This window comes from Gorilla gorilla, chromosome 8 (genome assembly GCF_029281585.2).
Source record: "Gorilla gorilla gorilla isolate KB3781 chromosome 8, NHGRI_mGorGor1-v2.1_pri, whole genome shotgun sequence".
Classification (NCBI taxonomy): domain Eukaryota; kingdom Metazoa; phylum Chordata; class Mammalia; order Primates; family Hominidae; genus Gorilla; species Gorilla gorilla.
In genome coordinates this window covers 99,091,732-99,108,176 of record NC_073232.2, presented here as the reverse complement: position 1 = coordinate 99,108,176, position 16,445 = coordinate 99,091,732, and the positions used below count along the sequence as shown (strand labels likewise).

Genomic DNA, 16,445 nt, shown 5'->3' with positions numbered 1-16,445 from the left:
ATTGCTTGAACCCAGGAGGTGGAGGTTGCATTGAGCCAAGATGGTGCCACTGTACTCCAGCCTGGGCGACAGAGTGAGACTCTGTCACAAAAAAAAAAAAAAAAAAAAAAGAATAAAGGGGAAATTGAGCAAACCAAGGAAAAGATAAGTGTGGAGCCTTGGGAATGACAAGATCCAGGAGGCATCACACTGGCAGAACACTCCGTCTCTCTCATTTCAACTCTTTGCTTTCCAGTGCCTGTTGGCTTCTTTCTCTCCTACAGTAAACAGACTTTCTTCACACAAGAGGGAACAGAGGGCCTGTTGGACTCATTCTTCCAGCTCAGCCACCAGTAAGAGAAGAGAATCTCTCTCCAAGATCCGGTTTTAGCAGTCTCAGGGAAGAAGAATTCTGATTATTCTGGCTTGGTTCACAAACCCACTTCTTGAAACAATCATGCACCTAAAGGGGCAGGGTCTGTATCAGAAGAAAGGATAGACGCACATACAGATGGCCAACCATCCAACCCGTGAAGTAGGTGGGCTTGGGTGGCTGTGGGACATCCACGTGAGGCAGTGAGGCAAAATCTGGACACATGAGCCTGAGGCTCAGAGGACAGCACTGAACTGAAGACATTCTGTCTGATGGCTCAGAAAGTCACTGATTGCCTTGACAAAATTAATGGCAGGATTTATTCCACAAGCTCAGTAGATAGATTAACACATGATCTTTATTCTCAGATAACCCTTCATATGTGTGTTAATAGAGGCTTAACTAGGATCAGACAGTGAAGTTCATACTTATAAAATAAATCGTTTTTACAAGAAAGCAGGCCAGGCGCAGTGGCTCATGCCTATAATCCCAGCACTTTGGTAGGCCGAGGTGGGCAGATCACTTGAGGTCAGGAGTTTGAGACCAGCCTGGCCAACATGGTGAAACACTGTCTTTTCTAAAAATACAAAAATTAGCTGGGCATGGTGGTGCACACCTGTAATTCCAGATACTCAGGAGGCTGAGGCACTAGAATCACTTGAACCCGGAAGGCGGAGGTTGCAGTGATCTGAGATTGCACCACTGCACTCTAGCCTGGGTGACAGAGTAAGACTCTGTTTCAAAAAAAATTTTTTCAATAAAATAAATAAAAATAAATAACTTTTTTTTGAAAAAAAAGAATGTCGGCTGGCTGCAGTGGCTTACTCCTGTAATCCCAGCACTCTGGGAGGCCAAGGCAGGTAGATTTCTTGAGGTCAGGAGTTGAGACCAGCATCGCCAACATGGCGAAACCTGTCTCTACTAAAAATACAAAAATTAGCTGGATGTGGTGGCACGCACCTGTAGTCCCAGCTACTCAGGAGGTTGAGGCAGGAGAATCGCTTGAATGTGGGAGGTGGAGGTTGCAGTGAGCCAAGATTGCACCACTGCACTCCGGCCTGGAAGGCAGAGTAAGACTTTGTCTCAAAAAAAAAAGTCAAAAAAAAAAAAGTAAACTCCACAAGAGCAGAAGTTTTTGTCTGCTGTACTCACTGTTGTGTTGTCAGTGTCCAGAGCAGTGCCTGTTCATGTCACTAGTAGGTGCTCAATAAATATTTGTTGAAAGAATGAATGAGCAAATAAGCAAACAATATTTATTCTGTCCACAAATCCTTAGGGGGGCAGAAATTATGTACAAGTTAATTATACCAAATTCTAATTTTTGGTTCATATTTCTGGGCTATTAGTATTTTGTGTGTGTGTGTGTGTGTGTGTGTGTGTGTGTGTGAGTGAGTGTAGGAGCCTTTTCTTCTCCATCATCTATTTTTAAAATTGTTATAGCTTTAAGAAGTACTAAAATGATGAGATATGATTTCTGTTTGTAATTGCACAGCTCTTTCGAAGTCTGATTCAGGTGCTGAAAATCAAATATGGTATGTACAACTTCCCTTTACTTTTCAGTAATTCCTAGAAACAGAATACCTTGAAAAAGAATGAGTTTGATTTTGTTAAACATAGTACCCTCAGAAGGGTCTTCATTATTAAAAAGAAAAAAAAAATTCTATGAGAGGTCTTTACTTTGAACTTATTTGAAAACAAATGATGTAAGAGGAAATATGGCAACTTTTCTAGAAATGAAGCCATTTAGAGCAGAATAGAAATAAATTAATTGGAAATATTTTACCGCCAAGTAGCTAAGTTAACAAACCTTTATGGAAATATAATGCGAGATGAGGTCTTCGGTTTATTATTTGCCTGGTAATTCCCTTTGTATGCAGAACATTCGTGTTATTCACATATCCTTGTCTGTTTAAACATGGTGATTACACTGCTATTGAGCATCAGGGCAAGCAAGTTGTGTTTATTCCCACGGAATGTTTTGTTTTGTCTCCAACTTTTATTTGTGGCCATATAGAAGTAAGCTACTTCTGATGTGACATGAAAAATTTTACACAGAAAAATCTGTATTTGCACATCCTTTGGGGGGCTTTATTTTTGCTAAAAAGTAGAATTCACACAGGCAAAAAAAAAAAAACACATGCAAAATATTTTTGTGCACACCTTTAACAGGCTACATTCCACTTCTGAAATCTTTCCAAAAACAAAACAAAAAATCCCAAAGCCAGAATACTGAGTTAAAAAGTTAACACATTATAAAAACTAGGTTCCTAACACAAACACTGCAGATATAAGCTGGAGATATAAGTCACTCCATTGCAAAAAGTTGTGGTTATAATTTTTTTTTTTTTTTGGCAACGGAGTTTCGCTCCTGTTGCGCAGGCTGGAGTGCAATGGCATGATCTCGGCTCACTGCAACCTCCGCCTCAGGAGATTCCTGCCTCAGCCTCCCAAGTAGCTGGAACTACAGGCGCCTGCCACCACACCTGGCTAATTTTGTGTATTTTTAGTAGAGATGGGGTTTCACCATATTGGCCAGGCTGGTTTCAAACTCCTGACCTCAGGTGATTCACCTGCCTCGGCCTCCCAAAGTGCTGGGATAACAGGCGTGAGCCACTGTGCCTGGCCTATAAATGTTAAATTAATGTCAACAATGAGGAGACAAGAAATGTAGCTCCAAAGTGTGCTCCCCACCATGGATTATGAAAAATTTTGTTTAGTGTTGTAGGACATCCAAATGTAAACTTGAGCTAGACACAGCCTTACTCCTGACACTACACCAGACTCACAGACACTGAGTGAACCACACTCAAAACTACCTTCTTTTCCTGCTACCTTTTAAGTGGTTTTTTTTTTTTTTTTTTTTTTTTTGCTAGTTTTGTCTTTTTGGCAAATATGAGTCCCTCAGAATCTACACTTGCTCTGAAATGTAGAAAAATTGATTCAATAAAGGACGGTGGTGAAACCGTCCTTTGAGATATTTTACTTTTCTTCTTAAAGATCATACACTTTTTAATGATTGTGTGTGTGTGTGTGTGTGTGTGTGTGTGTAAACCCTTTAAAAAGAGATTTTGGAAACTGAATTCTGGGAACGTTTTGTTTTTTTTTTTCTTCCTCAAGACCAGTCCCTGATAATTGAATAGATAGTTTTTGGAGAAAACGACTTAGAGCCTGTCAGTACAGTCAGCAACCTCCTTGTCCCTGCATATTTGAACTTTCCAAAAATAACAGAATGCTCCAAGGTACTTGTCTGCAGCTCCTGACAAATCTCCAGGCAGTCCCAGCAGATTTTACTCTGCCTGCTGCTTTGTATTCACCTTCTCACAGATCCAAAGGTAGGAAGGGCCCTGTGGCAGGAGCACATCCATGTCCCTACCTGGTGATCCCTGGGGGAGACTGGTGGCTTCGTGCTTGGAAAAAATAGGGGCTTCCTGCAGCTAGGGACACAGCTAGCTGCTTCCTTCTCCCTCATGGAGAAGAGACACTCAGGTAAGATGGCAGTCCCCTGGAAGTCTCAGTCCTTAGAAGAAAAGAGTTCTAATACATTCCCATAAAACATTTCAAACATGCAAAGAGAAAAATCCAAAACAAGAGTGAGGACAGAATAGAGTGAGTTGGAAGAGAGCCTAAATATCGTGCTCAAGTGAGAAACATCCACGCAAACTGCCTGCTTCAATGCTATGTTTTCGATGAGCATATTAACAGGGCTTCCTAAAAAGGAAAGCGACTACACTGTTTCCAACCACAGAATCTAAGCTGCCTTCTTTATCACCAAACAGCTTTAAGATGCTTACCTAACTCAAACTATCACTAGTATAAAGTAGTTTGAAGGCCCCTCTACTTCAATAAATACTTAAATAATAGCTAGATCAACTCAGCTCATACATTTTCAAAATATTGGCCAAAACAGCAAATGCATATATATCAGTGCATCTGTTCCTTCCAGCAGTTAACACAATTGTACAAACTCAGTGTGCTGCATTTAAAGGAACATTTGAAAAGGATGATGCAGACCTGAAGGTGGGAGGTCCTGCTTCCTCGTGTGTTCTTACTGAGGGTGGCAGAAAGTAAGTTTCCTCTTCCCCACCCAGAGTTTGGGCATGTGAGCCTATTCTGCCATCCTGTTTCAGACACTGTCTCTCTGTCTCTCTTCTTTTCCACAGGCCACCAAGCCTATTTGAGATGGAGGGTACTGGGGGAGATGTCATAAGTGAGCAGTCACAGGTTGGGGTGAAATTCATGCACACGACTGGACACTCATGCTAACGAACGCTTAAAGCTAAACAAAGGCCAAAGACAACCCAAAGCCTTTAAAAAAATCTCTCACACACCACAGAGCAAAACTGGAAAAACCCAACTCTACTTTCCCATCACAATTCAGAAAGGAGCTAAGCCTTCTGGGGATGTTGGATGTTTCAGACTGAGAGAGGGTGGCTAACAGGGCCATCTTTTCTCAGCTGTCTGCAACCTGAGCCAGAGCCCTTCCTGGAGCCCTGGCAATTGCCCAGTGGCTCCCAGAAGACATCTCGTTGAACGTCTGGGCTCCCATTAGAAGGTTTTAAGTTTGTTCAAGGTCTGAAGTCTGATGCGCAGAGGTAGCTCCATGACGCTAGTAATGGAATAACACTTCCTTTTTTGGTGAGGAAAGCCCAATGGGTCTTAGCTAACAAGCTCTCAGCTATGACTCTAAAAATACCCTGCAGCGAGTGCTGTTTGGCACTTCAATTTGTTTGCCAGGGGAGCGCTTAAGAACTCCGCAGAATGCTTCAGATTCTCCACAGCTGCTCTGAGCTCTGTCCTCCTCTGGTGACCAAAGCAAGTGTATCGCTTTGGGAAAGCTGCTTGCTGCTTTTCACTTTTGAGTTCTTGGAATTCTGCTCTAAATGTCTGAAGTACAATTCCAGTCTTGGATTAATAACTAGCTTGGTTTTGAGTCTTCATTTGGCTCCTAGTCTGAACTATGCAAATGCACGATCTGTGTACAGAAGAAAAAAACCTAAAATTATACTTCCAAAGGGCTCAGTCGCTTCCTCTCTCTCCCCATTCCCCTCAGAAGAAACATCAGCCTCCTGAATCCTTTGTTGCCAGCAGCAGGAGCAGCTCCGGGCCTCGTCAGCACAGGCGGCCTTGGCCGCCTACAAGTTGATGGTGTGTGCGTGCTTCTTGCACAGGGGTCTGTCCTTCTTGGAATAGAACGGCTGCCCCTCCAGATTCACATGGCAGACCTGGAGCAGAGAACAGACCTGCGTGAGACCCACGTGGCGCAGGGCATGAGCACATTTCAATCACTTTTTTAAGAAAACGCCCTGGCCAGGCGTGGTGGCTCAGTCCTGTAATCCCAGCACTTTGGGAGGCCAAGGCGGGCAGATCACTTGAGGTCAGGAGTCCAAGACCAGCCTGGCCAACATGGCGAAACTCCGTCTCTACTAAAAATACAAAAATTAGCCAGGGGCATGTTGGCATGTGCCTGTAATCCCAGCTGCTTGGGAGGTTGAGGCAGAAGAATCTCTTGAACCCGGGAGACAGAGGTTGCAGTGAGCTGTGATTGTGCCACTGCACTCCAGCCTGGGCAACATAGCAAGACTGTCTAAAGCAAACAAACAAACAAACAAACAGCCTTGCCCCATGCATTCCAGAGAAAAGGCAACAGCCTATTTCTCCCGCTATGAATTCTTAATGACGGAAGCAGAGTACATGAGTTGGACTATATAAAAACTAAGATTCCTGAAGAACAGAATAAAATCAAATGAAATTAATTAAATTTAATGGAATAGAGAAAATATACACTATGAAGCTGACCAATTCATGCTATCCAAAATGTATAAAGAGTCAATACAAGTTCACAAGTCAATACAAGTTCACAAGTCAATATACCACAGAGACGATTCACGTCTAAAGAAAATCATTAGTAAACTAACAAACACATCAGAGAAGATTGTACTCACTAATAATTAAAGAAAAAGCAAATTAAAACTCCCCTGACTCCAGGCGCAGTAGCTGATGCCTGTAATCCCTACACTTTGGAAGGCCAAGGCAGGAGGATCGTTTGAGGCCAGGTGTTTGAGACCAGCCTGGGCAACATAGTGAGCCTCTGTCTCTACCAAAAAAAAAAGAAAGAAAGAAAAGAAAATTAGTTAAAAAAATTACAAGAAAAACTGCCCTGAGATACCACTAGACACATATTAATCTAGCAAGACAAATAAAACAAAAAAACCTCAATGGCCTGTCACCTTTAACCTAATATGCCTGTAGCCAAAAAGCTTAAAAAAAAAATAAAAAGTATTCAATCAAAAATCAGCAATGCCAAAAAGGAACAAGGCCTACTCGTGCACTGCTAGAGACACGTGAGTGAGCTCAGTGTTCCATAGGGAATCTGGCCATGTTGAACAAGAACCATGGAGATGTGACTACCCTGTAACCCAGTAATGCCACGCTAGAGAATTTTATCCTGCAGAAGCAACTCTGCAGAACAACAAAACAACCTGTGCTCAACTAGAAACTGAAAACTACTAAAATTTCTCTCAATAGGGAGATGATTCAGTAAATTTTCATGGTGTATTTTTCCAATGGAATGCCACCATTTAAAAAGAGAGATGGGCCAGGCATGGTGGCTCACGCCTGTAATCCCAGCATTTTGAGAGGCCGAGGCGGGAGGACCATGAGATCAGGAGTTTCAGATCAGCCTGACCAACATGGTGAAACCTTGTCTCTACTAAAAATACAAAAATTAGCCGGGTGTGGTGGTGCGCACTGGTAATCCCAGCTACTCAGGAGGCTGAGGCAGGAGAATCACTTGAACCTGGAAGACGGAGGTTTCAGTGAGCTGAGATCGCGCCACTGTACCCCAGCCTGGGCGACAGAGCGAGATTCCATCTCAAAAAAAAGGTAGATATGGAAAAGTATGCAGAGAAATATACAAAAAAACAAAAGAGATGAAATTCTTTTTTTTTTTTTTTTGAGATGGAGTCTCACTCTGTCACCCAGGCTGGAGTGCAGTGGCGCGATCTCAGCTCACTGCAACCTCTGCCTCCCGGGTTCAAGCAATTCTCCTGCCTCAGCCTCCCTAGTAGCTGGGATTACAGGCGCCCACCACCATACTCAGCTAATTTTTTTTGTAGTTTAGTAGAGACAGGGTTTCACCATGTTGGCCAGGCTGGTTTCAAACTCCTGACCTCAAGCAATCCACCTGCTTTGGCCTCCCAAAGTGCTGGGATTACAGGCATGAGCCATCACGCCCAGCCCAAGAGATGAAATTCTATATCCCCATGATGACAACATATAGTCTGAGGTTGGAGGCATCCCAGAAAGAAGAGAACTAATTAATATTTGTGGGGGCTACCATGGACCAAGCAGGATGCCAGACACTCTATATACAGCAGCTCATTTAATTCTCATGAAAACCTTATAAGGTAGGTAAGCCTTTCTCCCACTTCACAGCTGAAAAAACTGGGGCTCAGAGGGCCCATATGTCTTCCTTAAGTCACAGACCTAGTAAGTTGTAGGCTGGGAATCTCTGTCCATGTCTGTAAGACTCCAGTTCTATGCTAATTTTTCCCCTACCCCATAGAAGAAAGGGACTGTGTTTACTTGAAATTGATCTGGGTTCATGGGTTTGTACAGACGTAGCCCTCTGAGTTTGCTGGACTACTAGTATGTAAGCTGGGCCCTGGGTTGGCAATATGCCAGTAGGTCAGAGTCTGCCAGGAAATCACATTGGCTGGCATGGGTCCCAGCCTAGGAGAGGGCAGTGAAGATCCCTGCTGGGGGGCAGAATTTGGAGCCATCTCCAGGACACTGACATCAAGAGGAGTGCACGTGGAGTCCCCACATACAGGTATGCCCCATGGAGACAGAGAAATCACCCCCCTGAGTTGAGCTTGGGGCAATATGCATGTATTCAGTCCAAGAGAGTTGGAGAGGAAAAGGGCACCATGCTAGCCCCATGTGCAAGGCTCTGATGGTCCAGTTGGGGACATTATACCTAGGATCACACAGGGCTTCCAATGGGTTCTGGGAGCCAATGAGCTGCAAAAGTGTTTGAAAACATCCCAGGTGGATGCAGTGATGCTGAGTATAACCAGGCTCGTGTGGAGGCCTCAAGCTGCTGGTGACAATTTAAAGACTATGCAAAAAGATGGACACCCAAGATCTAACTGGTGAGAATGGGCTTTAGAGAAGACAGAAAGGCATCTCTGGAATGAGTCAGCCTGTCAATGACTGCAGCTGTGGGTGGGAGACCATACCTGGACTGGGACAATGCTGGTTGCTTGTGAGAACTTTGGGATGAGTCAGGCTGGGGAGAGAAGGTGTCCAGGGACTGAAGACCAACAAATGAGAAAGGGACAGAACCTCAAAGATGGCTCATAGGTGAGATGGGGCTGAGGGTGGGAACCCTCATAAGGAGTTGTGCCCAGTGTCTTCTTGGTGCAAGGTGGCTTCATGGTGGAGGAGGCCTTCTGCCCACCCAGCACAGGGGGCAACAGGGATGGTCCAACCCCCAGGCTTTGTGGCTGGGTGACATCAGGGCCTGGCTATAAAAGGGTAGCGACCATGGACAGTGCTGACTGCAAGTCCCAGCAGAGTTAGGGTAATAAACTAGGCCAGCTGCAGCAGCCCCTAGGTCTGCCTACAAAAGTTATATTACTGCCCATCCCCTCCTGATACACCAGTGGGGAAGGGCAAGACTTAGAGCAAAAGAGGGATGGGTAAGACATTTTTCCTCCACTAAGGTTGGACCCTTTCCATTGGAACTCAAGTGTTGACGCCGGACAGAAGCTTAACTTTCACCCTGACCCACAGTGCACTTCCCAGGCTCCCAGCCTTCACTTTATATGCTTTGGACTTGAGGGATACTGTCCTGTTCTACTTTTGAATTGCTCACATCTGTTGCTTTGTTCACCTTTCAAGATTCTAGATTCCGTCAGGGTAGAGACTTGTTCTGGAACACTCTTGTACTGCCCAAATGCCAGGAATATTTGGTAAACTGAGTTAGTCTAAAGAATGTGCTATCCTGAGATCTCACTGGTGAGAAAACAGCACATCAGCTGGGAGAGCTACTCCAGATCTTTCTCTTACTAATTTTTTGGAAGTTACAGGAAAATACATGCTCATCAAAAGTGATTTGGAAATATGAAGTGATAGAAAGAGGACCAAAAAAAAAAAAATCACTCAAGTCCCTCAAAGTTTTCCAATCAAAAGATTTCTTCCCAATGTTAAGACCATGTTCCGGCTGGGTGTGGTGGCTCACACCTGTAATCCCAGCACTTTGGGAGGCCGAGGTGGGTGGCTCATGAGGTCAGGAGTTCAAGACCAGCCTGGCCAAGATGGTGAAACCCCGTCTCTACTAAAAATACAAAAATTAGCCAGGCGTGGTGGTGGGCGCCTATAATCCCAGCTACTCAGGAGCCTGAGGCAGAGAATTGCTTGAACCTGGGAGGTGGAGGTTGCAGTGAGCCAAGATGGCACCACTGCACTCCAGCCTGGCGACAGAGCAAGACTTTGTCTCAAAAAAACAAACAAACAAACAAAAGAACCATGTTCCACTTTGCTGTATGTTGACAGAGCAGTGAGTATCATGCAGGCTGGTTTGGAGGGAGACCTAACGATCTCCATGTTGATCCTCTAAAGGGCAGTGCTATGGGCCTCTCACAGGCTGGACTTCACTCTCTGGAACTTATTTGTAATATCAGCCTTAGCCACCCCAAGCTTTACGCCTTCTTCTGGTCTCTCTCTTGGACTCTTGCTGTTGTGACTCAGCTGAAATTGCGAGGCTTGCAGAAGCAGACCCACACTCACCTTTGCCACGATTCCCTCTGCATGTGACACAGACCTCTCATCAGCCTGCCCATGGAAAACAGGCCTTCTGTGCCACTGTCTTCCTGGACCTTCCCCAAGTCTCTTGGATCCTTCCAGAAGTTGGGTAACCAGATGTGCAGGCAGTGCCTCAGGACTAGACAAGCCATGGCTTGAATGTAAGGTTCAGAGAGCCCTGTGCTGTGCCTGACACAGGGGAGCTATGACTCTGCAGGGGACAAACCCAAAGCCAGTATACTTACACCATTGTCTCTTTTTGGAGGGGATGTATTTAAAACACCCTGAAAGACAACTAGAGAATCTGTTCAAAGAGCTAGAAAATCAGAGTGTTAAGGGGTTGAATTGTATTCCACAAAATTCACATGCCAGAAGGCAGAGTTTGCCGTGAGCCATGATCACGGCATTGCACCCCAGCCTGGGCAACAAGAGTGAAACTCCATCTCAAAAAAAAAAAAAAAAAAAAAAGGAGACCCACACAGAGACAGACACACTCAGAGGAGAATGTCATGTGAAGACACACACAGAGGGGGAGACAGGCTTGTGACAATGGAGGCAGGGATTGGAGTTACACAGCTGCAAGCCAAGAAATGCCAAGGATTGCTAGCAACTGCTAGTAGCTCGGAGAGAGACTATGGCCTCCTGTCAACACCTTGATTTAGGACTTCTGGCCTCCTGAACTGTGAAAGCATTCATTTCTGTTGTTTGAGCCATCAGTTTGCAGTAATTTGTCAAGACAGCCCTAGCAAACCGACACACAGAGTGAATACAGTGCGTCCCACAGATGGCGGGGTATGGAAGCGAAGTGTGGAACCAAAAGTATATGGCCGTAAACTTTATGACTAGGGTCATCCTATGTCAGAAATCTATAAAAATTATTCAAGTAAAAACTGTACAGATATTTCATACATTTCCAAAATTTACCTTGAGACACTCTGGTTAAAAAAAAATAGTAGAGGGGTCTTAATTTTCCCAAATCAGCCAGGCGTGGTGGCTCACGCCTGTATTCCCACAATTTGGGAGGCCAAGGTGGGTGAATCACCTGAGGTCAGGAGTTTGAGACCAGTCTCGCCAACATGGTGAAATCCCCTCTCTACTAAAAATACACAAAATTAGCCAGGCATGGTGGCATGTGCCTGTAGTCCCAGCTACTCGGGAGGCTGAAGCAGAAGAATCGCTTGAACCCAGGAGGCGGAGGTTGCAATGAACCGAGATCATGCCACTGTACTCCAGCCTGGGCAACAAGAGCAGAAGCTCCATCTCAAAAAAAAAAAAAATTCTCAAATCAAGATTAGGCAATGACAGATTGACATTAGGAGGCTTTCTCAGGGATGACTGTTTCCTACCTCTCCTTCAGAGTCTAAATGTCTGTAGGCTCACCATCATGTGCCCACCCCAACCCAAAACCCTCAGAAGGAAAATGCCAGTCTCATACTAAAAGTGACCCGGCTGTTCAGCAGAAATAAGTAGCACACAGTTAATAGTTAATCCAGGGCTTATCTCCTGGCAGCTATATATCAGGAAAGGACCACTTAGGAAAATAAAATGGTACTCAGTCTTGCTTTCCAAAGGTACTACCAAGAGAAACCCTATCTCAGCTTTTCATAGGATTAGTCAGCTCCAATCTAGTGTTTGGGGTAACAATTTGGAGGGGAAAACCTTCAAGTCACTCCATCATATCTGAAGTGACATATAACCATGGGAAGCCAACTGCCCCTCTCAAAGCCAAGCACCATCTGCTGCTTTTGCCCACTGACAACACTGCTGGTGAGACAAGCCGCTGGTTTGCCAAACCCTGGGACACTCTGTTGTCCTTAACGAAATGGAAAGTAACAAAGCCACATTGGTTTATAAATAATTATTAGGAATGAAACTTTGTTCGACTGTGATGTATCGAGGCATCATGGTGTTTGCCAGCTTTTAAAAATGATCAGGATGTCAGAAAGCTGGCATGGCAAGGTATGTAGAGGTTGGTCATCTGGCTCCCACTTCCTCCCTCCTGCCTCTTCTCAGAAAGCCAGAGCCCCAAGCTAGAGACATACTGCGCAAATGAAGCAGGTGTCGTGCCAAGTGTGGCCCAGGGCTTCGATAAACTTGTCGCCAGCCTCCACGGGGAAATCGCAGCCATGGCACTTGGTGCTGAACAGATTGATGTAGTCTGAAATGAAAAGCAGAGTGAAGACCATGCACCCAGGCGGGGCAGCGGGGACCCAAAGCCAAGACAAACCCCAAATCAGTGGGCAGAAGCAGGGGGTGAAATCTAATTGGTTGTTTGTCATCTCACAGATGAAATACTCAGTTACATGACTGATAGTTTTCCATTTTCCAATCATTGCATTGATGTTGTTCAGACCCAGGCTTAGACACCATCTTGTGCTGGTTTGATTTGCAAACACTTTCTGGAATTGTCATCAATCTTCTGCAGGGAGATTGTCTCCTCTGCTTCTGTCACCTCTAATAGACCAAACGGATCAAGCCCCAAAGAGAAAACAATCCACATTTCCAAACATCTATGCTTAGTTTGGAAGAATGTGGGTCCAACGTATTTAAGAGTTATAGAATTTTCTTTGCTTGGCCATTCTTCTGTCATGGGGCATTTGTGTTGACAACAAGTTTTTACTACTATAAACAGTATTTGAACTACTTTATTGGGGCATGTCCTCCTCCTCCTTCCCTACCCCCAACCAAGGAGATAATGCTATTAAATATTATTGATATGATGCTTTGCAATTTACCAAGCATTTTCACATGGATGGTGTTATTTACAAGTATCTCAATGTCAGGGACTACATCTTAGCTTTCTTTGCACTCCCAGCACAATGCCTGACACACAGTCAATATCCAAAACATATATAGGGAATGAACGCATTAACCAATCAATCAGTTCATCAATGAATGAAACTGATCATCACAAAATCCCTCAGAAATTGAACTATTATTATCTTTTTGTTTTGTTTTGTGGATGAGAAAATTGAGACTCAAAGAGGTGAAGGGCCCAGCCAGCATCCCACAGCTGAAGCACAGTGGGTCAGGTTCTGTGCTCCTTCACCAGGGCAGCTGTCCTCTCTAGGCCCAAAGGGGCTACAGTTCTACCACACTAATTGTAGAACATCTCTAGATTATTCTAGAAAAGCTCCATCCCGTTTACAAAGCCTTCATCCCTCCTGAGAAGTGTACGCATTCCTCCATAACTCTTCCACAGTTGGCTTTTTCTTAAGTGATTTCCTGTTCTTCTTGTGGATAGTATGTCCATTCATTGTCTTAGACCACGTCTTACTGAGTGCCAGTGTGCTATGGGGGTTACAAAATTGGACTCTGAATAAAGGAAGAGCTGGGTTCAAATCCCAACTCTATTAAGAAATGTTCAAACCTGGGGCAAGTGGCGTAACTTCTCAAGGCCTCAACCTTCTCATCTATATAATGGGAATAATTATTGTACCGAACTCATGGGGTTTTGAGTGGATTAAATAAGATAATGTAAGTGAACTATTTGGCACAAACACTCAAAAATGTTGGCTCTTATTTTGAAAGTCTTCATAACTGATGCAAAGAGGGAAAGGAACAATGATTTGAGTGCCATTATGCCTCCTGTTTAATCCTCATGACATTTCTGTGAAGAGATAATATTCCCTATTTATTTATCTATTTATTTTATTTATTTATTTATTTATTTTTATTTTTATTTTTTATTTTTTTTTTTGCGACGGAGTCTCACTCTGTCACCAGGATGGAGTGCAGTGGCATGATCTCGGCTCACTGCAACCTCCGCCTCCCGGGTTCAAGCAATTCTCCTGCCTCAGCCTCCCAAGTAGCTGGGAGGGCAGGCACATGCCACCACACCCAGCTATTTTTTTTTATTTTTAGTAGAGATGGGGCTTCACCATGTTGGCCAGGATGGTCTCGATCTCTTGACCCTGTGATCCACCCGCCTCTGCCTCCCAAAGTTCTGGGATTACAGGCGTGAGCCACCATGCCCAGCCTATTTATTTTTTGAGGCGGACTCTCACTCTGTCACCCAGGTGGAGTGCAGTGGCACAATCTCAGCTCACTGCAACCTCTGCCCCCCAAGGTTCAAGCAGTTCTCCTACCTCAGCCTCCCAAGTAGCTGGGATTGCAGGCATGTGCCACCACGCCTGGCTAATTTTTGTATTTTCAGTAGAGACGGGGTTTCACCATTTTGGCCAGGCTGGTCTTGAACTCCTGACCTCAAGTGATCCACCTGCCTCGGCCTCCCAAAGTGCTGGGATTACAGGCATGAGCCACCGCGCCCAGCCTAGTATTCCCATTTTAAAGGGGAGGAAACTGACTGGAGAGGTTCCATCACAGAAGTCATAAGGAGTAGGCCCAGTCCTGATGGACTCCAACATTCATCCTCCTTCTATGGCTTTACGCTGTCTCCAGCTCCTTATCAGCCTGGCATTGAGCTTTGATCAGTTACACTTATCTCTTGCATGTGTTTTCCAATATATAGCTTCCCCTTTTGTGCTTAATTGTAGCTTGTCATGCAAATGCTCTTATGTATCCCAGTCCATCAATCTTCTCTGATGGAACACTTAATTTCTTTAGTACGCAGAAATGCATTGCCTTGCCAGAGCTAAGAAAACATCGTTCTGCTTCCTTTAGAAAGTTACCGCCCAGGTTGCAGTTCACTCTGTGCTCTGCAAGAACTTACTACTATCTGGTATGGGCTGACCCGTCTCCACCTGAGGACAAGCCCTGCACCCACTTACGACTTCTTTCTCATCACTCCCAGGTGGTCTCATGGTGCCCTGGACTTTCTCTTACACCTCCATGCCTCTGTGCAAACCAGGCCCTGGGCTTGAAAAACCATCCCCACTTTCTGTACCTGAGAGAATCTCTGCAATCCTTTGTGCTAGGCTGTCCTTCAGGGAAGTCTTCATGCCCTACATACCCCAACCAAGAGTGATGAGATGGCCTTGCTGAAGGCTTTCCCTGGCCTTCCCTCCTCCATTTATCTGTGCATCCTATCCATTCATCCATCATCTCCTTTTTTTTTTTTTTTTTTTTTAGATTGAGTCTTGCTCTGTCACACAGGATGGAGTGCAATGATGTGGTCACAGTTCACTGCAACCTCAACTTCCTGGGCTCAAACCATCCTCCCACCTGAGCAGCTGGGACCACAGGTGTGCACCACCAGGGTCAGCTACTTTAATTTTTTTTTGTTTTAGAGATGGGGTCTCCCTATATTGTCCAAGCTGTTCTTGAACTCCTGGGCTCAAGGGGTCCTCCTGCCTTGGCCTCCTAAAGTACTATGATTACAGGCGTGAGCCAACAAGCTGGGCTGTGTTCCATATTTAAATAAATATAAAAATTAAATTAAATGGTTCAAACAACCTAATTAAACAGTGATTCCTTCTCTTACTGGCTTTTCACAGATTAAGCTATTAAAATGGCTTGAATTGGCCAGGTGCGGAGGCTCACGCCTGTAATCCCAGCACTTTGGGAGGTTGAGTCAGGTAGATCACGAGGTGAGGAGTTCAAGACCAGCCTGGCCAAGATGGTGAAACCCCCATCTCTACTAATAATACAAAAATTAGCCAGGCGTGTTGGTGGGAGCCTGTAATCCCAGCTACTTGGGAGGCTGAGACAGAGAATTGCTTGAATCCAGAAGGCGGAGGTTGCAGTGAGTCAAGATAGCATGCCACTGTACTCCAGCCTAGGTGACAGAGCGAGACTCTGTCTCAAAAAAAAAAAAAAAAAAAAAAAAAAGGCCAGGCACGGTGGCTCACACCTGTAATCCCAGCACTTTGGGAGGCCAAGGTGGGCGGATCACGAGATCAGGAGATCGAGACCATCCTGGCTAACATGGTGAAACCCTGTCTCTACTAAAAATACAAAAAATTAGCTGGGTGCAGTGGTGGGAGCCTGTAGTCCCAGCTACTTGGGAGGCTGAGGCAGGAGAATTGCATGAACCCCAGAGGTGGAGCTTGCAGTGAGCCAAGATCACGCCACTGCACTCCAGCCTGGGCAACAGAGCGAGACTCCGTCTCAAAAACAAAACAAAACAAAACAAAGGCTTGAATTTACTTCTGGAATGCCTTGTCTTGCCCACTGATTCATTTTTCTGTTTTAAATTCGATTCCATATGATTTGGAGAATTATCACTTTGTTTTAAAATTTGGTAGCACGGGTCTGATACTGACACTTTTTTTTTTAAGTTGGTATTTTTCTTCACAACTTCTGCAAAAGTTATTTCTGCAAAAGGAGAACATTGCTGGTACCGAACAAAGTCTGTGCATGGGCCTTTTCCACAAGGAGTATAATC

General features: G+C 44.7%; 1 protein-coding gene across 5 annotated transcripts in view; it reads right to left on the bottom strand.

The window, feature by feature from the left end:
* Positions 1 to 2,414: 2,414 nt before the first annotated feature.
* Positions 2,415 to 16,445, bottom strand: part of LDB3 (LIM domain binding 3) — a 67,679-nt gene continuing 53,648 nt past the window's right edge. For all 5 annotated transcript variants that reach the window (XM_055353202.2, XM_055353203.2, XM_031015183.3 and 2 more), the window contains 2 exons: positions 12,202 to 12,317; positions 2,415 to 5,574 (listed from right to left, as the gene is read on the bottom strand). In XM_055353202.2, coding sequence (XP_055209177.1) covers positions 5,485 to 5,574; positions 12,202 to 12,317 — 206 coding nt within the window. In that variant the 3' untranslated portion in view covers positions 2,415 to 5,484. The remainder of the gene's footprint in view (positions 5,575 to 12,201; positions 12,318 to 16,445) is intronic.